Here is a 16,246-nt window from a genome sequence, read left to right as displayed (position 1 = left end):
AGTGAGTTGTCTACTACAATTTAATTTTTTTGCTTTTTCAGGTAAGACGAATGATCAGAGCATGAGTGAAACTATACTATTGTACATGTATGTATTTAAGCTTAATTTAGCAAAGAATTTTCGTGATAAGATTGGAAACGGCGAATCTTGCAAACATAATTTATTAGAGAGAATTAAAATTTTGACATTCTTAAACTTCATTAAAAAAATTCTGAGCTGATATAGAAATAAATGATTATTATATCTCGTTAAGTGGATTGTAATTTGCAATTTTATTACGAAAATATAATATTTATGTAGCGTTGGAGATTTCGCAGCATTTGGTACAGTTGCCTGATTTTCACAAATTTGTAGGTTGATTCCTTTTTGCATAACTACGTCAAATTATTCATGGCATTGTTACTATAATTGATCAGAGTTACACTATACTTGCGACCGTGTATAATGAGCGGTTAGATTAAAAAAAAGCGTTTTTAACGATCTTTGCACAATAATAATCTCGACCCCCGATTGAATCCTTAGGAGTATAGTATATAACCTCTATAATTTTATGTCGATTCATGGTCCGTTGAAGTTGAGAGTAAATCAACGGATGAAAGTCTAATATTTTGCTCATATAACTTTTGACTTATTACTGGCCTATATTTTCCAAGTTTTATAGGATTATTTTCAAATTGCACAACTTATTAACAAGGTCTTGTGTCTGGGAGGACCGAAAAAAAAAAGAATTCGCGCGTATTACACAATGGTAACTTATAATCACTAGAAAAAAGAAATCACAATAAGATAGGGAATGTAAATTGTGCAAAGAGTTTTTAATACATAAAATGGGTATAATTTCGAAGAATCAAAGTTACGCGAAGAATTTAATGTGAGATAAGAGAGAGTGGTTGATGAAAAGAATTTATTGGTTGACTAAAAACTTCGTTTTGCCCGGGGTATGCAGTGTTGTCCATCGTTGATTTCTGTTTTCTCGTCAAGTCTTGTATGCTTTCCTTTCATCTTGGCTGAGAACCGGCACGGGCCTTATACGGCCGGCGAGTGTGTAACGCCCGGACCACGGAAAAAAAGACAATACGACTGGCTTAGAAGTATTTCGCGAGATGCAGCGGACCGTAATTACTAATTACAGGCTGGAACGTTGCGAATTCGAGATAGCTCCCGAGTGATTCCCATTAATTTTCTTCGATAATTCCAACGAGTACCGTTCCGTTATAAAAAAAAAAAATTAACCTGAGATAGGCATTCTTTTCGGAGAGAATTCATGATTTTCGTTGAATAATAAGCAGGAACACACGCTATATAAAACCTTTTACTTGAATGAAGAAAATAATCGCTACGGCTCAAGTATAACATAATTGCAGTCCGCATATCGATTTGATTGAAACCGATTGGAATTTGATTGGTCGATCCTTTCCGATCGACTCGAATCATCTGGCTGGTTTCGTTTAATATTCAGGAGGATTAGTATCGTCGTATAAATCTGTTGGACGTTCGCAGGAGCAATCATGAGCGAAGGTCAGTGCACTTCCTACCCCCAGCAGCCTCTTCGAATGTCATCAGCTGTTGCAATAGCTGGCAGACGAGCAATAACTCGCGTCCACCGAATAAACGCGTGTGCCATTAACTCAGCTGATTGCAACCTAATTGATTTATCGAGTAGTTTCACACTAATCGCCTAATTAGATATTGCGCAAGAACTCTGACGAATTTGAAAACCTGCTCGATCCTCTTTTTGCGCGAGGTCGATCAATGAGATTTTTTTCATTCCTCTATGAACTTTATATTGAATTTGTATGTGCGAAGCTTGAAAGAAACGAGATGGCAATTAGTAATTTTTTATTTATCGCTATTATAAAGTGTGTATAATTAATAATAGGTGCTTCCCTCGCAGCTTCTTATTGGCAAAGTTTGTTGGAAAATGATGGCACCTTCCATTCGCTCATGGTAGCTGCTGAACTTAATTGGTTCATCGCAAAATCTATACCCATGCACTCACACTCACACATGCATACGCAGACGCAAGCTAACGGCATAATTAAATATTGCAGCATGGCTACGGTCCATCGCAGCTTATTGTATAGACGAATAGAGTTTTGCAAAGGTTTCGTAGCCGCATCCAAATCAAAATCGTTCATTCATCTCGCTCTTGCATAATTCTATCCGGAGTTTTTCCTCGGCAACTGGTTCTCCAGTCCGCAGGACTCTGCTCATCCGTTACAACCTTCTAATCGATTTACAACATGTTTATCGTTATAATTATGGAACTTGTCATGCCAGGTTATTATGCTGAAAACTACCGGCACTGCAAACTTTCAATTTATGCTCAGTCGACCAGACTGCACTTGTTCTTCCGCGCAGATGCGATGACCGCTTCAATTTCAGTCACGCTCGTATTCTTTTCGGTCGTTAAAATTGCAATATGCTTTATTAAAGCGCGGAATTTATTACTGCGCTCGGCAGCTGGTTACATGCGCGTAGCTCACGGAGGTAAAAGGGGTGAGAGAAAAGTTGTCTGGCCAAGGAATAATGCAATAAGAAACCAGATTTGTTGAAATCGTCGTTACTTCCTTCTCGGCGAGGAAAAACTAAGTAAAAGAGCCAACGTAAAACTTTATACCGAACAAATATTGACTAATTTGCGTTAGTCTATAGACACTGCTGGTTAATTTGGAATTTATTTCTTTTTCGTCCGACGAATCGCGTAAAGTGTAAAGTGAGAAGATTATTAGCACACGAGTGGAACGTTGCGCAAGGTTAAGGTAGCGCCTGGTGTACGTACACGTCCTAGATGCGTTCCTAAAAATTCAGCACTCGGGGATCCTGTATTGGTACATCGGAGATTGCTTGCAAAAGAGGACGTGTCTCGAAATATTTCGTTTTCAAGTCACGAACTGGCTCGATCTCATCGGATGCCGAGAGAATTAGGATCGTCGCATTATCGTCCATTATTAAAATAATAACCGTCATGGTAAAACGCTTAGCTATGGGGGTTTCGGCCAGCCAAACTATTATCCCTGCGCTCTGATTCATCCATCCATCTATAATTCGCGTACGCTGCCTCGTACTCTCGCAATAGATCGACTTCTGTTTCTATTAACAAGCCGACTATCACTTATATATACCGCCACCATCGTCAATTCTAACGTAATAAGCAAATAGCTATGGCAGATGCCCTCGAAACTTTTCACGATTCCTTCGACGAGTATTGTAAAATCAAAGATTTCAAGATACTCCCATTCCGAATAATCTCCATATACTATTACGCCAGTATAAACTTCTCATTCAGCTGCAATTGACAAACACGTGTGTTCCAAGTTTCATGTGTAAAACGTAAAACTAGAAATATATACTATAGATTTCAACGGTCTTATCCGCCTTTTCGCAATAAACATGGAAAAATCTCGTTACGTTGAGAATTTATTTAATTGATACGAAGTTCGTAAATCAAAGATACTTATTAAACGCTATGAATTTACGGCTCGCTTAATTTCGTGGAATTTTCTAAATTGGGTAGCTTCTGTCTATCAGTAAGCAAAAAATTAAACGTTTGCTTTCCAATCGGTCAAACCGCAATCTCTGGATTTATCGCATCAACCGAGGGGAGAGTGTGTCGACAAATACTTTCGATCATAGTCCGACCGGTCTGCTGCGAGTTTCATCGAGGACCAAGTTGTCGACCTTTTCACTGAGTCATTTAAAACGGGTACGTGGCTCAACTAACAGTTCTAAAACCCTGTCTTTACATGAAAGATTCGCTTGACATTATTACACTCGCGATGAAACACTTACAATTGAGAAATGTACTGTACATTTTAGAAAATACATATACATGTTTCGCACAATTTTTCTACCGTTCTTAACAAAATCAAACATTTTAGGGATTTTTAGCCAAATTGCAAAGTACATTAAAGTTTCATTTTTTTTATAGTAAAAGCATAATTTTGTAATAAAAAGAGGAATGTTCGAGAATCGATTAAAGAGTGAATGGATTGGCGATAGACGACACACGAACATTTAAAAAAAAGCAGCATTGTTTGCTATATTAGCATGAAAGAATGCTTCACAACCCACGATGCGAAGTCATCGAGATAACCGAGTCAACCACGATAGAAACGCGTTTGGTCTGTAACCTGCCTTATTCTCTCTCGTGCCTCATCTTACCTCCAAATTTATTGCCAGTTTCCTGTTTGAAATTGTACCTCCGCTCTCAGGATATTCCGAATTATCGATGTATTATTTATTCACACAATCCACGAATTAACGCAATTCATGTTACCTTTAGGATATATTTCGCACGAAAGAAATGAGTACCATCATGTATTGCTATTCAAATGTGCAATGTATAACATAATTCTACATGTGCTATTTAAAAATAATTATCTAATATCTTGTGAGAAAAATCAATAATACGTATTGGATCAAGTCGGTCTAAGTTGCTTTTCAATTTCAATTTCTCACATTAATCCTGAAATTAAGTACGAAAAATGTTGCCATCAATATCTATTTTTAAAAAGCAATTAAATCTGTTCTCGATGTATAAACACCCAACCACTTTCAACTTTCCATTGCCAACACTATGCATAAATTCTTGAGGTGCGGTGTATCCACTAAAGCGATATACATTCGGCTTAAACATAATGAAAAAATAGAGATTAAAAAATAACACGATAATGTATTAAAATTACACAAGCTAAATTGATACTTACCCCATACATTGGTCCTTTAGATTCAATCTTTTCAGGCGGTTGTAAAATTCTTAACATAGCATTTACAAAATCTTCGTAGTGGAAAACTTGGCTGAATGGATATTCAATATTAAAAACTTCTGAATGTCCTAGAATACCCTTCCATATTACCTAAATATGAAACAGGATTAACGTCGTTACTTCAGACGACTATTACAAATTTTATTTTCAAACAATTGATTTTAATACGTACAGTTACATCATCCGTTACAGTATCTTTTAAATCAATAGTAATATCCATCAAACTGTCATAACCCTTTTTATAGGGTTTAACTTCCACTTTATTAAAGAAAGGATTCTCCTTTAAATCAACATCGATGTTTTCAACTTCAAAATGTGGAATTTTCTGAAATAAATAAATTTTAATCAGTCTTAGACACTGCGTCAAATATATATGTTTATCAAATGCGTGTAGATTATGGGAGAATCTTGTACCCATATAGGTAAGCTAATATTATTTAAACATTTCAAACTGTGACAAAAAGTTTACCAATAGAGAATTATCCCTCAAGATATTCATAATTTCTCTAATACTAAAGCTATTTGAATTTGACTAAAAAAATGCAATTGTTACAGATTGGATATAATGCGTCAATGTTTTTTGAACTCACGAAATAAACACAATATTTAAAAATAAACTTAAATCATATTAAAAGCATAGATGAATTATTAAGAATATTATTCTGTTATTATTTTTTTTATAAGACGTATTACATATCAATTTGGAAAATAAACATTTTATTTTTGATTAAGCAAAATGCACATTTCTTCGTAGTTTTCGATATCTTTCCAAAAACACAAACATTCTGTCCAAAAGTTTGTAGAAGCCTGGTTTATAACTTTGGACACTTTTTAATTTCTCCTAAATGTAATAAATCTTTTAAATATTTGCTGAGATTTAAAATTTACTAATATGGTTGCAAACGAAAAAATTAAAAATCAGGCATGAAATCAATATGTAAAACAGTCTAAATAATATTTTTTTTTTTTTTTTACAGCAATGTAAAAGAAAGTATCCACGAGGGCACAAGAATCTCTCCTAATACTTACTGTTAATGACACAGGCAAAATATGAAGCACAGCAACAAGACAAAATGCGAATAAAGGTTTCATTGTGACAGTCAAAATTTAACTTGTGATTCGTTTTTTTCCATTTTAAAGACTTTAAAGTGTTTAATACAGATGCACTTCCATTCAGAAAGACTCAATTAAAATTGATAATATCTAAATACTCTAATTATGTAGCTATTATACTTTTCTTCCTCTAGCAATTTACTACTTCAAGCATGACAATATAACTTTAATTGATTTGGATACAAAAGACAAGAATAAAATTTGTATGTAATAACATGTAAGATAATACTTGATTCAGATTTTAAGAAGAATTGATAAGCTTCGTTAATTGCTATTTCGTGTTGAATGAGCGTAATGATTATATGAAACCATACACACACACACACAGATAGGAAAATATACAAAGCCAAAAGATTTAATCGCGATGACGTTTATAGACTATTTACTTTTCCGTGAAATCTAATCAGTAGGATGTATTTATCAACAACTGACTGAGTTACTGTAAAAGCAACAGATATTCAAGGACCGATGCGATGCATCCGACGTGCTATTATTCACAGTGATTTCGTTGTTTCACTTATTTCATTACAGTTTCGAGGCACTACTCCCCTCTAAAATTACGCGGTTACCCTTCTAGCATACTTGTGGTCGACAATGCCATGTTAAATAAGAAGATAGTTTTATTTTTCAGTTAGAGATCGTATTTACTGTGAAGGGAAACCAAATAATTCTTAAAAATAGATTTTGACTGCCGACTCTGTTCTCTGAGAGAACATATCACCATTTCGCATAGGTAAACCAAGTCCTCCTAAGTAAAATATATATAATTCTAATTTGCCAATTGTTTACCTTATAATAGTTATTATCTAAATAATTAGACGCGATTTGGCTATCTAATTAACATTATTTAAAAACGAATAAACTTCTCTATCTGGATATAGCTGTTATTCTTACAATTCAAACTTTTCTATTTGTTAATTTTTTTGTATAAAATATTAAAATTTTCTTGGCGCGCTTTCAGTAGAAATAATGTAATTTTTAGGTAGCAAAAGCTGCGACTACAGTTGTGAATGAACGAAAATCTGAGCGAAATGTGGTGGTAATTTGGATCAATAAAAAACAAAGGAAAATATGCGTGGCCTTGCTGCGTGATTGTGTTGATGCTATAGTTATAAGTTAGTACAGGGATTACTACAATTTTCTGTCAGCGACACGTTACCCCGAATTGTCGCCGACCTCTTACCGCAACTGCTAACAATGCGATTGCAAAAACAAGGAGGTGCACAGCCTGCTTTTCAAGATCTCTCTAATGATAGTCGAAAATCACGCGCTTATTAAAAAAAATCTCGCGTTATCTTGCAAACATGTGCTTAACCCAAAATTTTTACATTTTGTCGCAAAATATTACTCGTTTGCAACTATTACGTCATTTTCTTTACTATTTCAACCGATGCAAGAAAAAAAGAGGATTTTTGTCCCCTCGAGGAAACTAGCATCTTCCCCTTTTACTTTCTCACCTACTTTCGCACACTTACCTCACACAGCAGCGAGCATAATTTATTTGTAATAACGGATTACATTGTTTGCATAAACGATAAAATGCTGAACAATAGATTAATAAAAAGTAAAAGCAGCAATAATAGTACTGTATATACATATACATATTGGTTAAACAAGGTTAATCAAAAATGCACCTGTTAAATGGTAAAAAGCTAGGGGTGGGGGTAACGCGTCAAATTTCAAGCATCTTTGATAATATTTATCGCCTGAGTACGGTGTACCGTTCGTTATGCCGCGCCCGCTTCCATATAATAAATTTGATTTATGAGCCAAGCTCAGAATCCGAAGAATTCAGTCACGATCTTACCCGAACGCTTTCAATTTCATCCCAAGAAAGCAGAATTATTCGCCAGACTGATATTCGACCGTCTACTACATCTATCACATCGTATATTTGTAATTTCAAATCTATATTAAACTGTACCGAAACACAGGTGAGAGTATATAAAAGTTAAATTTTTCGAAGAAACGTAATGGTGATTTTTCATGTCATGTGGGATTTGACGTGGATCGGTGTATTTAAATCGCAAGATCGTTGGTTATATAATAATGATTACGCTCTGCTAATGGCATGGTCCAAGGCGATCGAGGTATTACGATCGTGTTTGTATTTGCTGGACTGCTTCCCGTTTGCTCTCGCTCTTCTTTGTATGTGTATATATATATATATATATGTATATTTGCAAGTGCGTGTCCCTACATTAAACACACACGGTAATCGTATATCGCGCCGGTAATCTGCTATCGTGCCGCGAAGAAAGAGTTGGCCACGCCGCTCTGTAATTAAAAAAGGCTGTTTTGGTCGAGTCTCCGGTGCCCTAAGACCCCATCGCATTGTAAATCGTGTATCACGATTGATCCTCGAACAGATAATGGCAGGAAGACGGAAGAAGGGAGATAGGATACACTCAACTGCCCCCGATTCGTTTACTTTGCGCAAAGAAAACAACTATGATTTCAACTTACACTCCCACGACGCGTAGCTCAATTATTCTTACCTAAATTCCTAATTACAAGAAACTTTATTTTCTCTAATTTTGAGATTATATTCAATTTTCTACAAAATGTACTACTTAACTGCAGGTTATATTAACAGGATCATATTGAAAGTTGGCCTAATAGAGTAAAGTGATTTTCTAGATTTGATCAGAAGCTACATAGTGTGTTCCAACTGTATCGCTTATAGCTGACATTTGGCGGTTTTAAGTAAATGTCCGAGATCTGTTATCATATATCTAATATATGATTTCAACCGTGAACGCTCCCATATAAAGCGTTGACCAATTTCTTTCTCTAAATAGAAACGTTCAAATTTTCTTAAAAATTTTAAAAATATATCGCTTCTCTACGGATTGTATACGAATGGAATTTTATTGAAAGTTCGCATAAAAGTAAACTGATTTTGCAGCTTTGATAAGGAGCAGCAGAGTGTGCAGCAACACACAATATCTAACATCGCCCAGCTGTCATTGGCATGCTATCCTCGATGTAAGATAGGTGTGCCGTTTTTAGGTAAAAGTCTGAGATCTCTTATCCTATATCTGTGACCTATCACCTTTCATTGTACACTGCACGTTTGATTCACGATTCGATTACGGTAATAAACTAAAACTTTGGCTTCTGCCATTTATCCTTGCTCTCCTGTCTGTCAGTTCTTCCAAGCGAAAACTGTAGATTTTTCTGTCAAGAAATTACCATTTAAGTGCTATCGATAGATTTTTTCTTATAATCTATTATAACATTGCTACAAATGCTTGATTTTTAACCATTTGAAAAGAGTAAGCCAAAACATTGGCTTTTGCCATTTATCCTTGCTTTCCTATCTGTAGCCTCTTCCAGGTACAAGCTGTACACTTCTTTTTTTGTCAAGAAATTACCATTTAGACATTATAGAAGAATTTTTTCTTCTAATATACTATAGGTATGTCTGACATTGGTACACTTGCCTGTTTCTTAACCATTTCAGAAGAGAATCGTAATAGGGTTTACTGTCTGAGTGAGAGCGTTGCTTCGAGTGGGAGATGGCAGTTTATCAATGCGTATAGTTGAGCAAATGTATCGAGCGAGGAGCGTTCAAGAAGCGACTGACGGAGATTAAAGAGATTTTCGGTGCCGACAAAAAGCTTAACCAAGGCTGTCTGCCGAACAGGTTGCCACTTACACTTGTCCTTGCTCTATCTACGCGCAACCGACTGCCTTCTTCTTCCAAACTCGGACGCAAAAAAATCGTTAAAAGTAGCAGCAAAAAAATCATACCGCGATCAATTATATTATATATACAAGCCTGGTTGCGTCTGAGTCATTCCGCACGCGCTAGAAAAGTGAATGGGCGGTCACCCAGTAGGATCTTTCCAGTCCACTTCGATCACCGATCGAAAGTATGTGAGAAATCGCTCTCTTGCATAATATTTCCAGGCAGCCTCTACGAGAGCTAACGAAAAAATCCTTGCATTGTTTCACCACTTTTTTCTTCGTACCTGTTGCACGCATGTGAGAAACCTGCTTCAATTAACTTGCAACGAAATCTTAGATAGATCTGATCTGCATTTCCGAATCCAACTGCTTGCCATTCAAAAATTGCATAATGTATAGTTAATTAAACAATGATATCTGCGAAGCCTCATCGATCGCTAGCCTGCAGGTGACAATTTCACGCGTGTTCGTGCTGTACGAATCAGAATAATATCCTGTGCTAAATTTGCTTGACAATAATGAGAGAGAAGGGAGTAATTTTTTAAAAGCTTTACTAACAAATAGCTCAAGGGAGATTTCGATGTCTCATTTGCAGGAGAAAATTTATAGGCAAGGTATTCATTGTAAAGTGTATTCCGAGGGAAATAATCGTGACGTTTAAGTAGCTAAAGTATTGTGCTACCATCTCACGTACAATGGACGACGATTAGAATCGTGAATCCTTTGGGAGACCATTATTCATTCCCTCGGATTCAGCTCGGAAAACTGATTTATATCCTTTTCCGTCGAAGAATACTTGCATATTTTAGCTTCATTTTAATCGCGTATCCTGCGACATCTTGTACAATTTTCCATTACTTCCACTGCTCCCAGATTTCGGTCGTGATCGGTTAGCCTCTACGATAGGGTGTTAAGTGCAATATTGTCACAGAAACGTAGAGACGAGTGAGAGGCGGATTCTTCGTTGCAAATCATTCTTATGGACAAGCGAGTGGATTTTCATCGTGACAATTCTGACAGGCGAGCTACCAGTCTTAGGAAACGATAGGCAGTTTGCGCAAGTCTTGTGCAGTACAATTATATCGTCATGCGTCACGGTACGTGTGTCCACAAACACCGGAGGACTCGCATAAACACTTTGTTGAACACGGTACAACTGCGAAAGGAGAAGAACTTTTCAGTCAAGCTTCGAAAACTCTGAACAATAATCGAGATATAGTACTACTCGAGCTGTCTTAATTCTTCTAAAATAGTCCTGGTCAAAAGTAGTAGGTCGCTGAGTTTGGAAAGTGATAAGATTGATTTAAAAAGATTTTTCAATCGAGTATTGATAAATAAGTATAATAACTGAGATAATGATATTTACGCCTGTCTCGATATTCTTATTAATAATCGCAATGCTTGACTAAAAATAATTATGAAAAATAATTTTTTAAATGCAGCAATAATCACAAGATCCTTCAATAAAAAAGGAGAATCGATGAATTTGTACAAATGAAATCATAGAAACAGTAGAGCTGAAATTGTTTAATGTCCAGCTAGGGAATTTGCAATGGATGAGCCTTCGAATGGTTGATGAAAGAGATCAATCGAACGAGAATTAAGTTTCATGGTCCAGTATTGCTATAAAAGTAAAAGCTGTTGACTATACGAAGGTCAGCTGTTAATAAAAAAATCGAGAACTAAAGATAAATTACTGCTTTCATTGTGTAATTATATATCTTTATTGATAATATAATTTGGAATTGGTATTGGTCGACCTTTACCAGAAGTTTCGTTGTAAAGCTACGCCGTTATTCAAGCTTAATATCCAGACTGGCCAAAGAACTGACATTTCGCGGAGAGCAAGAACGAACGGGGCATATCTGGGTTAACGTTATGCAGTCAAACGCAAGTACGACTGCTGGCCTTCTATAACTGCTCGATGGCATTTTTGTCGAGATACACGGGGTACATTCGAAATTCTCGAAAAATTTAAGCCACGATGATCTATACCAAGCGTAATGCAAAAATTTCCAACTTTGTCCTATACAGTAAATAATAAAATGATCTGAAAAATGTGGCAGAATAAGCTGCGAAATAATTCGATACTTTCTAGATCACGATAAGCCGAGACTTGTAAATAAGCCATTATACTAAATACAAGGTGTCCGGTTAACTCATGCAACGCAGATAAACTACATGATTTTAAGAGTAAAATTCTTATATTATTCTTTTTATATTAAATTTTTAATTAAAAAATGATCAAGAATAACAGAACTTTTACTCGTAGTCAGTGTTTATATATAGCTAAAGTTTAGAAAAATCGATTTATATAGCGATGAAAGAAACTATACTTCTATATACTTTCCAGATATCTTGATAGACAAGAGATCACGTACGTATGTATGTATACACGACGTTCATTCAGATGTATAATCAAAGTGCACCTTGTGAATCTCACACGTCGATCAGGGAGAGAAAATTGCCTCGTTGCTTCGAGAGGAATCCTTATAGATGAAAGTCGTGATTGTTATCATCACAGTTTGTGTTTCTGATAGAGACAAAATATCGCGAAGCCCGTACCCTTATCCCCACCCACACTAGCTCCTATACAAACCTTAAAAAATATAATTTTTCCTACACTCGCCTCGTATTCTTCACTTCCTTATCGACAACCAATCGTACTGTACAATATAATTTCACACACGTTAAAGTTATAACTATATGTTTAAAAAGATGTACGTAATTTTCGAGCTGTATTATATAGTTTTTTGAGGAAATGACTGGGAGAGTATAATGTTTATTCTTACTAATGATAATAGAAGATTATAGGCTTCGTTACATCGATAGGTTACACTGGAATAATCCATCAATTTTATTCACCAGTGATGCAAGTGTGTTGTGTGCATCAGAAGAGGATAGGAAGAAAACGGAATAAATTAATGAGTGTAAGGTGTATTATAAGGACACACCAGGCCTAGGTGCAGGAAATCCAATCTTACATTAAATTTGCCGAGGATCGAGTTCCTACAGGGTTTTCATCGGCGAGACGAATCGTTCGCTAGGATTTCCGACATCTGATCGCTCTGATGGCACTTTCGCTGATACGAGGAAATTTTCTCGAGCGACCATGTACGGCGAGAGACTCTCTGTGTGTGGTCCGTCGCAAAAAAGGAGTTATGGTCGCAGATTATACAATCTGCAGTCACCATTGAAGCCAAAAGGTACTGGTACCCGTTTCCCAGTGATATATGTAACACTTCAAACTTACACCAAATATGACAACGCGTGGCTACAATAAATTTCAATTTTTTTTCCTTTACAAAGCCTGCGTACCGAAGCACTATATATACTTGAAATACTTTACAGTCTATGGCTTTTAATGTTGCAGTAAATTAAGTGAGAGAAAGAGAGAGATGGAGAAAGAGGGGGGAGGGTGTCTTCGTAAAAGGATAGGGATTTTTCATGCTTCATGATTGGAGCCAAAGCAGCTGTACGAATCGCAAAGGAAAAAAGTGTGATGTGCGAGACAACGTTAGAAAGTTGAACGTGCGATGAAGGCGGAAACAGGGATCCCAATGTGTCAAGCCGGAATATTTTTTTTTGTCGCAAGAAATTATGGCCATGGGAAATTTTGCGACACGGCTTGATCTCGAATTTGCGAGAAAATACCCTCGAGCTATACGTTGACGATCGTTGGATAGCGACAGTATCCCTGCGGGCATTTTCATTGCGAATCCGGTTGCAACATGAAAATCTCAGGCGTCAATGGCCTCTACGGTTTATTTTAATAGGAATAATGCGCTAGGACGTGGCCTTGCTCCTAATCTCGACCATAATCTCTTTTACCTCTTTTTAATCAATATTATATATATATATATATATATATGGTGAGGCACCTTTAACACGCCCAAGAACATGTAGAGACATAAACGTAAGAAAATGTAATCTCGACGTTGCGTGTAATAGAAATGAATTTTTCACATAGCAACTTTTTGAATCTCCTTTTTCTATTTTCCTTTAAAAAGGCCTTACGCAAAATATATATATCTTTTAGAGTTTATAGACAAACAAATGTTTAAATTTTAATTCTGAACGTCATAAATGCCTCACTCTATCCAATATACGATCTTAATAAATTCTGTGCTTATGAAAAATTTTCTCCGATTGCATCAATCAAGGATATCAGACACGATTCGATAAAATTGCAAGGAAAATAAGTGTCGAGGGAGAGAGAATAATGTGTTTGTTTTTTCTGAGTGTAAATTCCCGATTTCCGGAATGGCGCAGCTGTCATTCGACGCACAAGTGAGGCAGGCGAACCTGTAAGGAGATTTAGCCTGTTTCCCTCTCCGCGGTCATGCGGAATTACGGAACGACGACGGGAAGTCGCGCAGGAGTTGATCCATCGATCAAGGACTAAGCCAGAGTAGTGGCTGCAAATGCAATCTAACGGCTGCAACGCGTGCGAGTGCGCACTGCGCACGCTGCACGCGGCGAACCGGGTTCGAGAACCGGTCGGGATCAGTATTTTTTTCGAACTTCCTTTCGCCTGCGAGAATTTCCATTTTTCAAGCCCACGTTATACACAAGCGATGGATTTCCAGATCGAAAGTCGAGTTCATGCGCTGATCGAAGGTGAAGCATAAATATATAATGCCAGTTGACTAATCCTTTAACACGCTCGATTATGCACGTAGCGATTGTTCGATGTTTGCCCCTCTGTCTGCCACGGAAATTAATCAGATTTGAAAATGGAAGGTCACCCGAGCTTAGAAAATACTACGCTTTATCCGGGGAAAGTGGCACCAGAAGAATTCACTTAATTAGGATAATCGCTGATGCTGGATCTACGACTGATGCCTCGCAATAAATTTTCACCATTTCACGAATGGAACGCTGCGATAGTTATTTCGACGATATTGTTCCGTGGAAATAACAATAAACCTTTAGATCATTCATTTGCTCTAGAAAAAATGTATATGCGCATGTTGAGAATTATACGAGTTTGTTAATTGCGAAACTTTGAGTGGATGGTTTTTTAATGAATTTCTGATCTGCATTTAATCGAGTGGTCGAGTTAATTAAGAATATAATTTAGTTTCAGTGAGATGAGGCTGTTCTTCAGCAAATTAAACGGTAGGGATTCGCCCGAACAGGGAAAGGTTTCATCGGTATGGATAATTATGGATTCGGAGCGGCTCATAAGCGTATATTAAAGAAATTGGTGCGTATATTAAAGGAATGATCGAAGAACGTTGAATCGTGATCCAGAAAGCAGCCGGTACATATTTTTCTCTTAAGCTCCCTTTCTCTCGTGGGAGATCCCTTTTCAATTCCTGACTTTGCATTCCATGACGGATCTAGGCGATGGTGCGACCACCGACTCTCCTATGCATACCAGATTAAACTGTACAATTAATATCTTTCCAGTCTTACCTTGTGCCATTATGTAAACATATATATATATATATTCATTAAAGCTTCAGAAAACACATTAAATCATTTGCGTTTATTAATACCGACTTTTCCACCGTGGATGATATAAATCTAAAAAAGATTCAAGGCTAGGATCTATGAATAGAGAATCTACAACTAATATATATTTTAAATCCGAGATGGAGACTTTTCTTTTTCATTGATATTTATGCCTAGTATGGAGATTATTAGATTTTTTGTTTGGAATAGTTTATTAGCAAAAGGAGATGCTACCGTAGAAAGTATTCATAGAGGAGGTCAGATTTTCCGAACGATTCTTATAAAGTCACGACTGCGACTGTCTTGTACATTGGCTGTTTACAATTGCATATCGTGAAACGTAGTTGGTAAAAGTGCATCGATCTCGGAATTAATTACGCCATAAAAGCGAAAAGGAAACTCACTTTTAAAGCTGTAGAACGTTAGACAGGATCAATATCCGACATAACATTATATTAATCAGGATTTATTCAATACTTTGTCTCCGCAGGCAGTCCGTGGAAAGTATACCATAGTATAATATTGCTTCGCTATTCTCACGGACGTAGGTACAGTTCTTTTTGAAAATTTCAATATCACGTGCTAATCTTATATAAAGTCTCGTAATATCATTACTGAAATATTGTTCGTGCATCTAGATATTACTTGACTCGCTCATGAACTCTTTGGTCTATTTTCATAAAGTGCAACTGCTTGTGTCCAATGCAGAAATTTTTCACAACCCTTGGAATACTGTGGTCTTTACGTTCAAACCTGTCGATAATGGTCAAAAAATGGACAAAACTCAAGACAGCAAGCAGATCGATTGTATTTCAAGATCTGTTAGACTATTTGAAAATTATTGCTTTCGTACGTAATCGTCCGTGGGTGGAGTATCAAATTGCCATAATCGATTGTTCAACGAGGCCGTGAGTATCGATTGCAATAGATCGAGGGGCAGTGACTGCATGCACTTAGTCGTCTATTAACCAACTAATAATAAACCATCGAGAAGCCTAAACTTCTCAGCCACTGCTATTCGCAACACCCAATCCCATTTTCTTAAACCAACCACAGGTTATATCGGATTTCGCAAAACTACTATTCCGACTCTTACCGATATTTATTATTCGATTAAATTTATACCTAAGTATATACGTGAAATAATTATACCATATCAGGAACACTTCTTAATTTATTTGAATTTTCATAACAATTATAATTGTTGAGAG

At 36.5% G+C, this 16,246-nt stretch overlaps 2 protein-coding genes across 2 annotated transcripts in view; one reads left to right on the top strand and one right to left on the bottom strand.

Annotated features, from left to right (window-relative positions):
* Positions 1-16,246, top strand: part of LOC136778874 (peptidyl-prolyl cis-trans isomerase G-like) — an 89,284-nt gene that overhangs the window by 31,566 nt on the left and 41,472 nt on the right. The window lies entirely within an intron of this gene.
* LOC136778896 (uncharacterized) lies at positions 4,322-6,009 on the bottom strand. The gene is made up of 4 exons (XM_066736066.1): positions 5,799-6,009; positions 4,942-5,094; positions 4,710-4,859; positions 4,322-4,630 (listed from the first exon to the last, which is right to left on the bottom strand). The coding sequence occupies exons 1-4, from the start codon at positions 5,859-5,861 to the stop codon at positions 4,475-4,477; spliced, it is 522 nt and encodes a 173-aa protein (XP_066592163.1). The 5' UTR covers positions 5,862-6,009; the 3' UTR covers positions 4,322-4,474.

This window comes from Prorops nasuta, unplaced genomic scaffold, assembly GCF_024137725.1.
Source record: "Prorops nasuta isolate Cenicafe-Biocafe unplaced genomic scaffold, Cenicafe_Pnas_1.2 PNAS00015, whole genome shotgun sequence".
NCBI classification, from domain to species: Eukaryota; Metazoa; Arthropoda; class Insecta; order Hymenoptera; family Bethylidae; genus Prorops; species Prorops nasuta.
This window is presented reverse-complemented; position numbering and strand designations above follow the sequence as displayed.